The following is a 12443-nucleotide window of genomic DNA, read 5'->3' on the forward strand; positions in this document are numbered from 1 at the left end:
GTCACGACCTGGGAGGGGTCGAAGGCACCCGAGTCAAAACTCCGTCGAGAGAATAGGAACTAAGGCCCAACAGCAGACGGGCACAAGCAGATAGAACCCAATGGTCCTGGGGTTCCGTTCAGGGGGCAGGCTCTCGATCAAGCCCTTGGAGATCGTTTCAGCCACGTCGTTCTCAGCAAGGCACCACTGCAGGCCAGTCTTACAGGATTCAGACTGGTTTCTGCCCTTCAGCTTCTCTTGGTCCTTCTAGTCAGGCAGAGGTTCGTCGTGGTCAAACTGGATCTGATTTGTAAGGAGCGGAGCTCCTATATTTATACTGCGATTCTTTTGTCTTTGCAGGCCAGGGGGCCTGAGCCTAGTTCAGCCCGGTTTTGGAGTACTCTGTTTACAGGAAGCTGCCGTCTTCTTTCAGGGTCCAGGGCAGGGACATTAGACGCTCCGCAGGAGGTGGAGCCAGCATTGTGGTGGTGGAGCACAACCCTATTCAGAGCCAAGGACTACTCCGCCCACCCATCCTGGAGTAAGCACCCTATTCACCACCTTGGGGGGCCAGACTGTCCCCAGGAATCTCCCAGCCCTGTCACTCACACAAACCCAGACAGCAGATACACATCCTGGCAGAGGAGGGCTAAATAGTTAGGCGAGCAAAGGCTAACTTTCTAAAAGTAGCGTTTGCGAACACAGGATATTAAAATAAACCTTACTAAAGGAAGTATTTTATTATTCTGAGTTCAGGCATACTAAACTCGACGTGCTACCGTGTTCCCTGAGCCTGCCGGGACTATAGCGTGTAATAGTTCCGACAGCTCATCTTGGCCTAAGAGAACCGGTAGCCCTTCCATAGTGAAGAACGAAAAGGGCAGTAATTCACTACGAGGACATGCCACACTCTAGGCTTGTCCTCCCTTACGCTTCAATGCACCCTGCCCGTAGGCCTACCATAGGGGTGACTGATATGAGGGTTAGGGAAGGTTCAGGGACTGGCAAGTGTGGGCACTTGCGCAGTCAGCGTGACAGTGCGAGACCGGGGTCTGCAATGGCGGACCCGAGACATATCTTACTAAGCCGCTTCTGTGGGTGGCGCAACCAGCGCTGCAGGCCCACTAGCAGCATTTGTATCTACAAGCCCCGGCACTCCTCGTGCACGTTACTGGGGACTGATAGTAAACCAAATAAGCCAATCGGGGAAATCAATTACATATACACTTTACATTGGGAGCACTTGCACTGCGGCACGGATTGGACGGGGCGCAGTGCCCTGAGCATCGAACACCAGCAAAACATCTGAGGCACATCAGCAAAAAGTGGAAGGGAGACTCATGCCAAGGTGCCAGGTCTAACACGTGTCCCCTCCAGCTGAAATGTGGGGAGAACTACCCTTGCCCAGGGAGTTCCTCATCACTAAGGCGGAAAAACCTTGACAGACCGTCAGCATTGGCGTGGTCTATGCCAGGGCGGTGTTCCACCGTGAAGTCCATACTCTGTAGAGAAATGGACCACCTCAACAGCTTCGGGTTCTCACCCCTCATTTTCATCAACCACCTGAGGGCCCTGTGGTCTGTCTGAACTCGGAAGTGAGACCCAAACAAGTAGGGTCTTAGCTTCTTCAGGGCCCAGACCACAGCAAAAGCTTCTCGCTCAATCGTACTCCACTTCTGTTCCTGTGGAAGTAACCTCCTACTGATGAAGGCCACAGGGTGATCCCAGCCCTCCTCAGTCGTCTGTGAAAGGACAGCCCCAATCCCATGCTCTGAAGCGTCTGTCTGCACTAAGAACTCTTTGGAGAAATCAGGAGCCAGGCGCACGGGCGCCACGCACATGGCCGTCTTCAGGGTGTCGAATGCTACCTGACAGGCGTCAGTCCAGATCACTTTCCGGGGCTGCTTCTTCGAAGTCAGCTCGGTCAAGGGGGCAACGATGGTGCCGTATCCCTTGACAAACCTCCTGTAATACCCGGTGAGCCCGAGGAAGGCCCTCACCTCTGTTTGGGTCTTGGGGGCTTCCCAAGCCAGGATGGTCTGAATTTTGGGTTGAAGGGGCGCCACCTGGCCGCTCTCAACTTGGTGTCCCAAATACACCACCGAACCCTGCCCGATCTGACACTTGCTTGCCTTGATCGTGAGGCCTGCCTTGCGCAGAGCCGCCAACACTTCCCACAGGTTTTGCAAGTGTTCTTCCCACGTACCACTGAACACTGCGATGTCGTCCAGGTAGGCGGCACTGAACGCGTCCAGTCCAACCAACACCCGGTTGACCAACCTCTGGAAGGTGGCAGGGGCGTTTTTCATCTCGAAGGGCATGACCCGGAATTGGTAGTGCCCATCTGGGGTTGAAAACGCTGACCTCTCTTTGGCCCCGTCAGTTAAGGCGGTCTGCCAGTACCCAGACGTTAGGTCAAACGTACTGAGGTACCGGGCAGCCCCCAACCGATTGATGAGCTCATCAGCTCTGGGGAGGGGGTGCGCGTCAGTCTTCGTGACCGAATTAAGTCCTCGATAGTCCACGCAGAACCGTAGTTCGGGCTTGGCTCCCGGCGTCGCAGCCTTCAGGACCAAGACCACTGGGCTGGCCAAGGACTGCTGGAGGACTCAATCACCCCAAGAGCAAACATCTTCGAGACTTCCTCCTTGATGCAGGCTCGTACCCTGTCAGTCACGCGGTAAGCCTTGTGCTTTACCGGCAAACTGTCTCCAGTGTCCACATCATGGACGCACCCATCTGTGACACCCGGGACCAGGGAGAACAAGTCAGAGTATTGCCCCAGCAGCTGGCGGCAATCACTCTGCTGCTCAGGGGTCAGGGAGGGTGAGAGGTTAACTCCATCCACTGACCCGTCTCGCTCGGAGGCTACCAAGAGGTCCGGAAGAGGCTCGGTCTCCTCCTCCATTCCATCATCGGTTGCCAACAGCATGCCCACTTCGGACCTCTCCAAGTGGGGCTTAAGGCGGTTAACATGTAGGACCCTCAAAGGGTTCCTGGGAGTTTGCAAGTTCACCAGGTAGGTGACAGGACTCTTGCGCTCCACAACCTCGAATGGACCCGTCCACTTATCCTGAAGTGCACAGGGCTCCACCGGGGCCAAGACCCACACCTTTTGTCCAGGTTGAAGCTCCACCAGAGTGGCATTCTGGTCGTACCACCGCTTCATCTCTTCCTGGCTGGCTTCCAGGTTTGCCTCAGCAAGTTGCCTGAATCGCCTGGTCTGGTTACGGAAGGCCAGCATGTAGCTGTATACATTCTGGGGAGGTTTCCTGGGTGATTGCTCCCAGCCTTCCCTAACCAGACTCAGAGGTCCTCGGACTGGGTGACCGTACAGAAGCTCGAAGGGACTGAACCCGAGCGACTTCTGTGGCACCTCTCGGTACGCAAACAGTAGGCATGGCAAGAGGACGTCCCACTTACGCCTCATTGGTTCTGCTAGGCCCATGATCATGCCTTTCAGGGTTCGGTTGAATCTCTCAACCAACCCGTTTCCTTGGGGGTGGTAAGGGGTGGTGAACTTGTACGTTACACCACACTCTTGCCAAAGGGACTTCATATATTTCGATATGAAATTGGTGCCCCTGTCAGACACCACCTCTAGAGGGAATCCTACTCGTGAGAAAATTCCCATCAGTGCTCGTCCCACCACGGGGGCCGTCACTGTCCTCAGAGGGATGGCTTCAGGGTACCGGGTGGCATGGTCCACCAAGACCAGGATGAACCTGTTGCCCATGGCTGTCTTGGGGTCCAGAGGCCCCACAATGTCAATTCCCACTCGCTGGAATGGGGTACTGACGACGGGGAATGGTTGGAGGGGAGCCTTGTTCTTCCCTCCGCACTTACCACTTGCCTGACAAGTTTGGCAAGTCCTACAGTGAGCGTCTGAGCTCCTGTGCATCTGGGGCCAGTAAAAGTGGGTGACAAGCCTGTCATAGGTCTTGTCCATCCCCAGATATCCTGCTAACGGCACATCGTGAGCCAAACCCAGTAGGAAGGCTCTGAACTTCTGGGGTACCACCAGCGCACGGGCTGACCCAGGTTCAGCAGCTTTAGGCTCTGAATACAGGAGATCGTTCTCCCAGTAGACCAAGTGTTTTCCGGACTGAACACCATTGGCCTGGTCTGCAGCCTGCTGCCGCATACCCACGAGAGAAGGGCACTCTCTCTGCTCCTTGCAGAATTCCTCCCTGGAGGGACCCCCTTCTTGCTGCCAATGGGTCAGCTACGGCAGGTCTCCCAGTTCGGCAATCTGTTCCCCGGTAGGCTCCAGGGCATCCCCCTCAAGGTCTGCTTCCTCCTGGGCCGTGGGAACTTCGGGAGCCGGCTGTCCCCGCCCCCTGCGCCTTCTCTCGCAGGCCGGTTCCTGGGCCTCTCCCTCAGGCTCCAGGACTTCTTCAACACCCCTACTGGCTGCCATGGACCGCGTGGTCACGCACGCCCAGTCAGGTAGACCCACCATCAGCAGATGAGTTGTTTTCTCCACCTTTCCCCAAGGGGAGTTCTCCAAATCGTTCCATAGCAGACAATCTACAGGCATGGAGGTCCTCACAGCGACTTGCAGAGTACCTGAGACCCCCCCCACTCAAAGGGAACCTGAGCCATCGGACACTGGCTCTCAGAATTGTCAGCATTGACAACCCTACAGTAGGCGTGCGGTACTACCTGCTCTTGAGACACCAGGTGCTGCCTTACTGCAATCACACTGGCTCCTGTATCTCGAAGAGCCTCAGCCTTCTTACCGTTGATGGTCACTACCTGCCCATATTTCTTAGTGTTATTGGGTAGGTAGTTCTCGGGGACCATCTCACTGTCTCCTAGCGAGACTAGGGTCATCTGAACGGGATCCCCACCCATTCGGACGGCTACTTCCTCCCCAAAATTAACATTAGCTACTTGCCGGGGTGGAGCACCAGTGGGTGCGGGGTTTGCAAACAAGCGACACTTAGGGTCAGAGGCAACGTGACCCAGGTTGCCACACCTAAAACAGGTAATGGGCCCTCTTTGAACAGGTTTACCTGTCGGGGCCCCGGTTGATTTCGGGGGTGGAAGAGGCTGAGAACCTTTCCCTTGGTTCCCTTGGGGATTACTTTGGGGGCCTTTGTGGAACCCTTTCTGTTTTCCCCTGTCCCCCCCCACTCTTCTGCTGGGGACCCTGCCCACCTTTGGCTGAGTCTCCCACTGGACCTTTGTGAACCCTGGTGCTGAGCCAGCGGTCCGCTTCCTCAGCAAGCTTCCTCGGGTTGGACAGCTTGCTATCGATCAGGTGTTGGCGTAACTCAGGAAAACAATTATCCGACAAGTGCTCCCATGCTATTAAATCAAGCAGCCCTTGAAAATCAGTTACTTTACTGCCCTTCACCCAACTATCCAGCGCTCTGCAGAAAAAGGTCACATACTCCACATACGTACCCCCCTGAATCTTTACACACTTCCTAAACCGCTGTCGGTACATTTCAGGAGTTAACCCAAATCGATTCATCAGGGCATCTTTCATGTGCGGGTAGGAGTTGGACTCTACAGAAGGAAGATAAAGCAGGGTATCCCGCCCCTCGGTCAGGAACTGTACCCACAACCCCGCTCCCCGATCTCTCTCAGGGACCCGGTGGGAGGACATGGCTACCTCATAGGCCCGGAACCACTGCCCTATGTCATCCCCCTTAAAATACTCCTGCACCACATCCTTCGGTACGTAGACCCTTGACTCTAGCTGGGCTGGCGTGCTGCCACCAGGAGCTGCGTCCAAGCTCTTTGCTTTCAGCTCCAATTCTTTAAGGCATATCTCATGCTCCAGCTGGTGCCTCTTCCATTGACATCTGTCCTTTCAATCTGACCATCTCCACTTCATGCGCTCTGGTTGCGGCCCTGTCCACCAGCTCTTCTGACGACAGACCTCCCTGCCCTTCGCTAAGGCTATCTGGTGGATCCACCACCACCCGATTTTCTGGCTCTCTCGACTCTTTCCAGGCTCTCAGTGCCTTGATGTGCTGGTTTCTGGTTTTGCACCCGGAGCGGGCGACTCGGAACTTCTCGCACAGGGCTTTCAATTGATCCATTTTCCAGTTGTCAAGCCCTTCCCAGTCAACTTCGTTGATTCCAGAGATAACAGAGGGTGCTCTCACGGGGAGTGAACCAGGCATGGTTTTGGAGATTGGAGATCTCTCGGCAAGAACGTAATCTGTGGCTCGTTATTGGTCTGCTCTCACTATGTGGTGATCAGTAATTTACTGTACATAAATCATAAATGCAAATCCGAAATCCTCACCGCTGGTACCAATGTTGGAACCGGAGGTCTCTGGTTGGCACAGGTATGCACTTGTGACAAGCAGGGACCCTCAGCTCCACGTCAGGGCAAGGGAACTACTCCTTCGAATAACCCCTCCTCACCCTCTAGGTAGTGTGGTCACATACAGTAAACCCACTGACCCACCACAAACGGACACCAGTCGTATGGTTGTATCAAAAATACGTATACTTTATATAAAAGATAGATTCAAGCAGGATTATCACAAGACCAAATAACGTTTAGCGATTGAAGGCCACCAGATTACAATAGGCAAGATTAGTCTTTAAATCAGAGCTTTCCAAACTCTGTCGCGACACAGTACTGTGTCGCCTGCCATGTGTGGGTGTGTCGCTGAGATGCGGTGTCTTAACTGCTCTGCCCTCAATTTGCATGCCCTTCTTTGACCTTCAGTCTCCGCGTGACTCGCCAGCACCTCCCGGGCTTTCTTGCAGTTTCAGTACTGCCCTTCACCCGTGCCCTGCCCCTTCCCCTACTCCTCTCTCCCTTTACAACTGCCCGTATCATCCCTGCTGCCCTTCACTGCTCTAAGTGTCTCTACGCACCCGAAGTGTAATTTCTTGCCTGAAGAAAAAACGGACGTGAATTTTAATTAACTGGGTCAGTCTGAGGTTACTGTTACCAAAGCACCTTCTTTTCATAAGCTGAGATATTTCACCGTGCAGAGAGACCACAGGTACAGAGCTGCTCTAATTTTGCACTTTTATATAGCGTGAACTCGATCCAAATGTATTGAATTGCTTTAACATGTTATATTAGACACGTTCACATTCGTGTTTTTAGGCACAAGAAGATTACGTGATTAGGCCAGAATCCCAGGATGTTGTGCGGGTTCAGAGACTCCAATTTTGTTCTAAGGTGCTAGAGTATGCAGGTCTGTCCCTAGGGTCAGGTCCTCTCCAGAAGGTGATACTACAGTTGCTGCTGCCACTGTGTACATTACATCAGACCAAAGCTATGAAGAAACTCCAGGAAATGCTTTTCCGGTATATAGTGATTGCCATTACCAGCCTCAGAGCTGAATAGATCGCTGCACCGCTCTGAATTTCAAGTATGATGGACCTGGATGTGCACTTCTGGGCAGATTATCTGTTTAACTTATACTTTTTCAATTACTCCAGAATTACTCATTGAACAACCTGCTGGTGTTTTCGTGATTAGCCACACTTCAGGTGAGAGCACTAGGGGATAGAGACACACATGGGTGACAAAGACACAGCCAAGAGTCAGACAGAGGAGAGTACCAGTGAAAGGTGACGTCAATATGGAAGCTGTGATACTGACAGAAATAGATGAAAAAGAGATAAGATTGGTGAGAGAAAAATTATTATAATAAAGCAGAGACAACTGCTGAAAGAAGGTAGACAATTTTGAGTGGTGATAAACTGAGTGCTTAATGGAGAAAAAGTGGTTGTCAGCCTTACTTAGGTTCCCTGTATACAATTTTAGGGTTGTGTAGGGAGGGAACGTTTGGCTTGCAGTTTATTTTAAATCTGCATCTTACTGTTTAGAAGACCCTCTGGCCTGTCGCAGCATTGTGATTACACACTGTTTGAGTGGAGAGGGCCGGTCTAGGCAGGTCACTCCTCATTGGCTGCTGGACACTTCCCCACTGGTTACCGATCTAGTCCTCATCTGAGCCACAAGTTGCCATTCCAGACTCCCATCTGCAGGGAGCAGATAACCATTGTACAGAGGAGGGGGCTCACGAAACAGTCACCATGCACCAGTGATCCGTCAGCTATCCTCTACCTGAGTCTACCTGGCCGTAATTGTAGAGGTGGCCAAGCCAGAGAATTCATGGGAGGGCACTGCCTTGGCTCTGAGAGCCGAAGGATGTGCAGAGCCCTGCTTTCTCAAATTTGCTTGAAAATGCACCATTTGACCACTATTTTTTCAAAATGTTCTGGGGGGGCGGACCCCCCCCGAACCTCTCTTAGGTGGTTTGGGCTTCTGCACTACGCTTGCTCGCCTTACCGTGTTGCAAAATTATGAATGTCTAAAAAGTGTGTCACCAACATGAAAAGTTTGGAAAGCTGTGCTTTAAATGTTCGTTGTTCAGCAAGGTACGATGACAGGGAAATAAGAACATTGCGGACCCTGGATCAGATATGAACTCGAGACGGAGTTCAGGTGCACCTTGCTTGTGGAAGTCCGAGGCGTTTCAGGCGCGGCTACTGGTGAGGGCGGACTAAGGACGAGGCCAACGGTTCTCCGGAGGATCTCTCCGGCTCGGTCCCCCTCGAGGAGCGAGGCGGGGGAGCAGGACTGTGGAGGGTTGTGGCAATCCGGGGTCGATGCAGCTCATGGGGCGAGGCGCCGTTCAGGCCTGCGGGGCGAACTACTTCTTAGCACGGGGGGTCGTACTCGTGGATCTGTGAGGGGCGGCACGTTCTATGGCAGACGTGTGCAACACCAGGCTTCCGGTACCACTGTACGGGGAGGCCTTTCTTGAGGTACAGCACGGGTCTTGGTATGCAGGAGGGCACAGCGAGACAGTCGGGTACGTTACGACGTACGGACCGTCCGAGGCTATGGAAGGCGATCCATGCAGATTTCGGCATGAGAAGATGAGAGGTGCACGACGCGCTCCGTTAGCGGCGAGGTGACAGGAGAGCGGGCGGCCCGGCACTGAAGCGGAAAGCGACTCAGGGATGAGCGGGGCTCTCTACGGCGGGGCGACCAGGCTCCGAACTGTCACGACCTGGGAGGGGACGAAGGCACCCGAGTCACAACACAACTCCGTCGAAGGAATAAGAACTAAGGCCCAACAGCAGACGGGCACAAGCAGATAGAACCCAATGGTCCTGGGGTTCCGTTCAGGGGGCAAGCTCTCGATCAAGCCCTTGGAGATCGTTTCAGGCACAAGTCTACAAAGTCCTTTCTGGTCCTTTCCTCTCCGTTCTCAGCAAGGCACCACTGCAGGCCAGTCTTACAGGATTCAGACTGGTTTCCATCCTTCAGCTTCTCTTGGTCCTTCTAGTCAGGCAGAGGTTTGTCGTGGTCAAACTGGATCTGATTTGTAAGGAGCGGAGCTCCTATATTTATACTGCGATTCTTTTGTCTTACAGGCCAGGGGGCCTGAGCCTAGTTCAACCCGGTTTTGGAGTACTCTGTTTACAGGAAGCTGCTGTCTTCTTTCAGGGTGCAGGGCAGGGACATCAGACGCTCCACAGGAGGTGGAGCCAGCATTGTGGTGGTGGAGCACAACCCTATTCAGAGTCAAGGACTACTCCGCCTACCCATCCTGGAGTAAGCACCCTATTCACCACCTTGGGGGCCCAGACTGTCCCCGGGAATCTCCCAGCCCTGTTACTCACACAAACCCAGACAGCAGATACACATCCTGGCAGAGGCAGGCTAAATAGTTAGGCGAGCAAAGGCTAACTTTCTAAAAGTAGCGTTTGCAAACAGAGGGTATTAAAATAAACCTTACTAAAGGAAGTATTTTATTATTCTGAGTTCAGGCATACTAAACTCGATGTGCTACCGTGTTCCCTGAGCCTGCCGGGACTATAGCGTGTAATAGTTCCGACAGCTCATCTTGGCCTAAGAGAACCGGTAGCCCTTCCATAGTGAAGAACGAAAAAGGCGGTAATTCACTACGAGGACATGCCACACTCTAGGCTTGTCCTCCCTTACGCTTCAATGTACCCTGCCCGTAGGCCTACCATAGGGGTGACTGATATGAGGGTTAGGGAAGGTTCAGGGACTGGCAATTGTGGGCACTTGCGCAGTCAGCGTGACAGTACGAGACCGTACGCGGGGTCTGCGATGGCGGACCCGGGACATATCTTACTAAGCCGCTTCTGTGGGTGGCGCAACCAGCGCTGCAGGCCCACTAGCAGCATTTGTATCTACAAGCCCCGGCACTCCTCGTGCACGTTACTGGGGACTGATAGTAAACCAAATAAGCCAATCGGGGAACTCAATTACACATACACTTTACATTGGGAGCACTTGCAATGCGGCATGGATTGGCCGTGGCGCAGTGCCCTGAGCATCGAACACCAGCAAAACATCTGAGGCACATCAGCAAAAAATGGAAGGGAGACTCACGCCAAGGTGCCAGGTCTAACACTACTGTAAGTATAGAGTAATAACTGTGAAAGTTGGACAAGCCATGCACTGTCAAGGTTGAGTCCTTTCCGTGAGTATTTTGGGTAGTAATGTTTTATTTCCATGCTGACAGCGCATGAGATCAAAGTTGGTGCGCCTACCAATTCGCCAAGCAAGCATCGCCGTCCGTTGACTTTTAGGGCTTTTCTATGTGTGTCAGAGTCATTCTCTGAGAATGAGACTGACTCTTCCACATACCTACCTACCTTTTTGAAATGTAGGCTAATCTGCTTTTGAAAGGGAGCTTGACTGTGTTTCCGTGGGCACATAGGAAAGACTAAATACTAGAAAAAATTGTAAAATCGAAATTATTGAAAAGTCATTAAAGTATGTTTTTTTCACCTGTAAGTACGGTCCCAATTTCGTAGATCCACCATTCAAAAAACACTGTAAGAATGCTGGGAACAGCCAATGATGTGATGGGGCCCCAATTCTGAAGGCATTCCCAAGACCAGCCTGTGAAGACAGAAAAAGAAAAATTGTTGTTCATTCCCCACTAATTACCAAGATGGTTTAAGGTACTAGCAAAAATGATATGTTCAGTGTATAATGTAGAATTTGTACTGAAGTTACACTATAAAATATGATGATACTTAATGGTGAACCATAGATCCCAGGTGGATTTATCTCTGCACCTAGCTGGTCAGAAACAGGCAAAAACATTCATCTAGGAGCAGGGAATTTAGAATATGATTTACTTTGAGTTTGTGGAGGGCGTATGAATATGTTTAGAGTATATGTGCTCCCCAAAATTGTCCCGGAGAGCCCACGGGGACCTTCTAACAGGCATAGGTAGTCTCACACCACACCCACCTGTGGTCTCATCCATTCTCACTCCTCATTTTGTCACAGGTTTTGCTGCATTGAAAGATGGACATGATGATTGCACTGTAGGTCTGGCTATATTTTAAATTACAATTTATCAACAAATACTGTTGCCAGGTTGCCAGTACAGGGGTAAATGTAATCCTGAATTGGGGACCACCACATTTTTTATTTACGTAACATGGCACACTATCCTAGTCTGTGCCAGTTGCCCCCCATTTAAAGGTGTGCCTGTAACAGACAGCGGTGGTTGCAAAGTAAGACCCCCTTGGATGATATTACATAAAGTGTTACGAAGGTGAAACTGGCGTTTTACTTAATGGAAGGGTCCCTGAATACGTATTCAGGACTGTCACATTGAAACCTAAAGTAATATACTGTTTTTAATCAATTTATCAATGTATTAAAATGCACACTGCCTAAAACACCCATGTTCCCACCATTCACAAACAATCACTGGTGAGCTCTATATAATTAGCCACACTATGTCCCCACATAAGAAGTAAAGTGAATTATATGGTACCTCCCCAGGTCTCAACGTGCAGCTTCTTCATCCAGATATAGATGAAAACCATGATGATCTGGGAAATACGAGCAATATTGACGGCCAAGGCAGCTCCCCTGAGAAATGAGAAAAGGGTGGGGACGGTTCACAGGACCGGAGATGAGATTAGTTTATTGAAGGTGAGTATTACATCAATACACATGTCCAAACAACAGGCAACTGCACAACCAGATTCAGATGTAACTTTTCCACTTCTTTGCTACCTTGAAAATCAACTGTTAGATCAGCATTGGAACTTCACTGGACAGCTATAAATATTTGCCTTTCATTACTGAAGATGAGTGCAGTAGGAGCTGGCAGAATGAAAATATGCATTCATTAGAGGTAGGGGCAAAAGTATCTGACTTCTTCATTCTCCTCCCACTTCTCAACTTTGATGAAAAAAGGTCACCTAGTTGCATACATTTTTGCTGATCAAATATTTGCAATACAAGAAATCAATGTACTTCCCCAAAAAATAGTAATTTGTTGGTGTGAGTGTACAATTGCCTTTCCCCAGATAATTGCACTTAATGTTACAACATGGAAGGTAGGCTAGTATCTGATATGACTGCAACAGGGGTCAGGAACAGAGATCTGAATAGGAGTCAGCATTGTGGCAGGCAAGGCTGTGTGCTCACTCTCATCCAAGTTAGTGTTTATATATTAAAC

At 51.2% G+C, this 12443-nt stretch overlaps 1 protein-coding gene across 2 annotated transcripts in view; it reads right to left on the reverse strand.

The window, feature by feature from the left end:
* Window positions 1-12443, reverse strand: part of LOC144822417 (multidrug and toxin extrusion protein 1-like) — a 762229-nt gene that overhangs the window by 205340 nt on the left and 544446 nt on the right. For both annotated transcript variants that reach the window (XM_078679904.1, XM_078679903.1), the window contains exons 8-9: window positions 11751-11848; window positions 10745-10858 (exon numbers count right to left, since the gene is read on the reverse strand). In XM_078679904.1, coding sequence (XP_078536030.1) covers window positions 10745-10858; window positions 11751-11848 — 212 coding nt within the window. The remainder of the gene's footprint in view (window positions 1-10744; window positions 10859-11750; window positions 11849-12443) is intronic.

The sequence above is a fragment of the Lissotriton helveticus genome, chromosome 3_1 (genome assembly GCF_964261635.1).
Source record: "Lissotriton helveticus chromosome 3_1, aLisHel1.1, whole genome shotgun sequence".
NCBI lineage: Eukaryota > Metazoa > Chordata > Amphibia > Caudata > Salamandridae > Lissotriton > Lissotriton helveticus.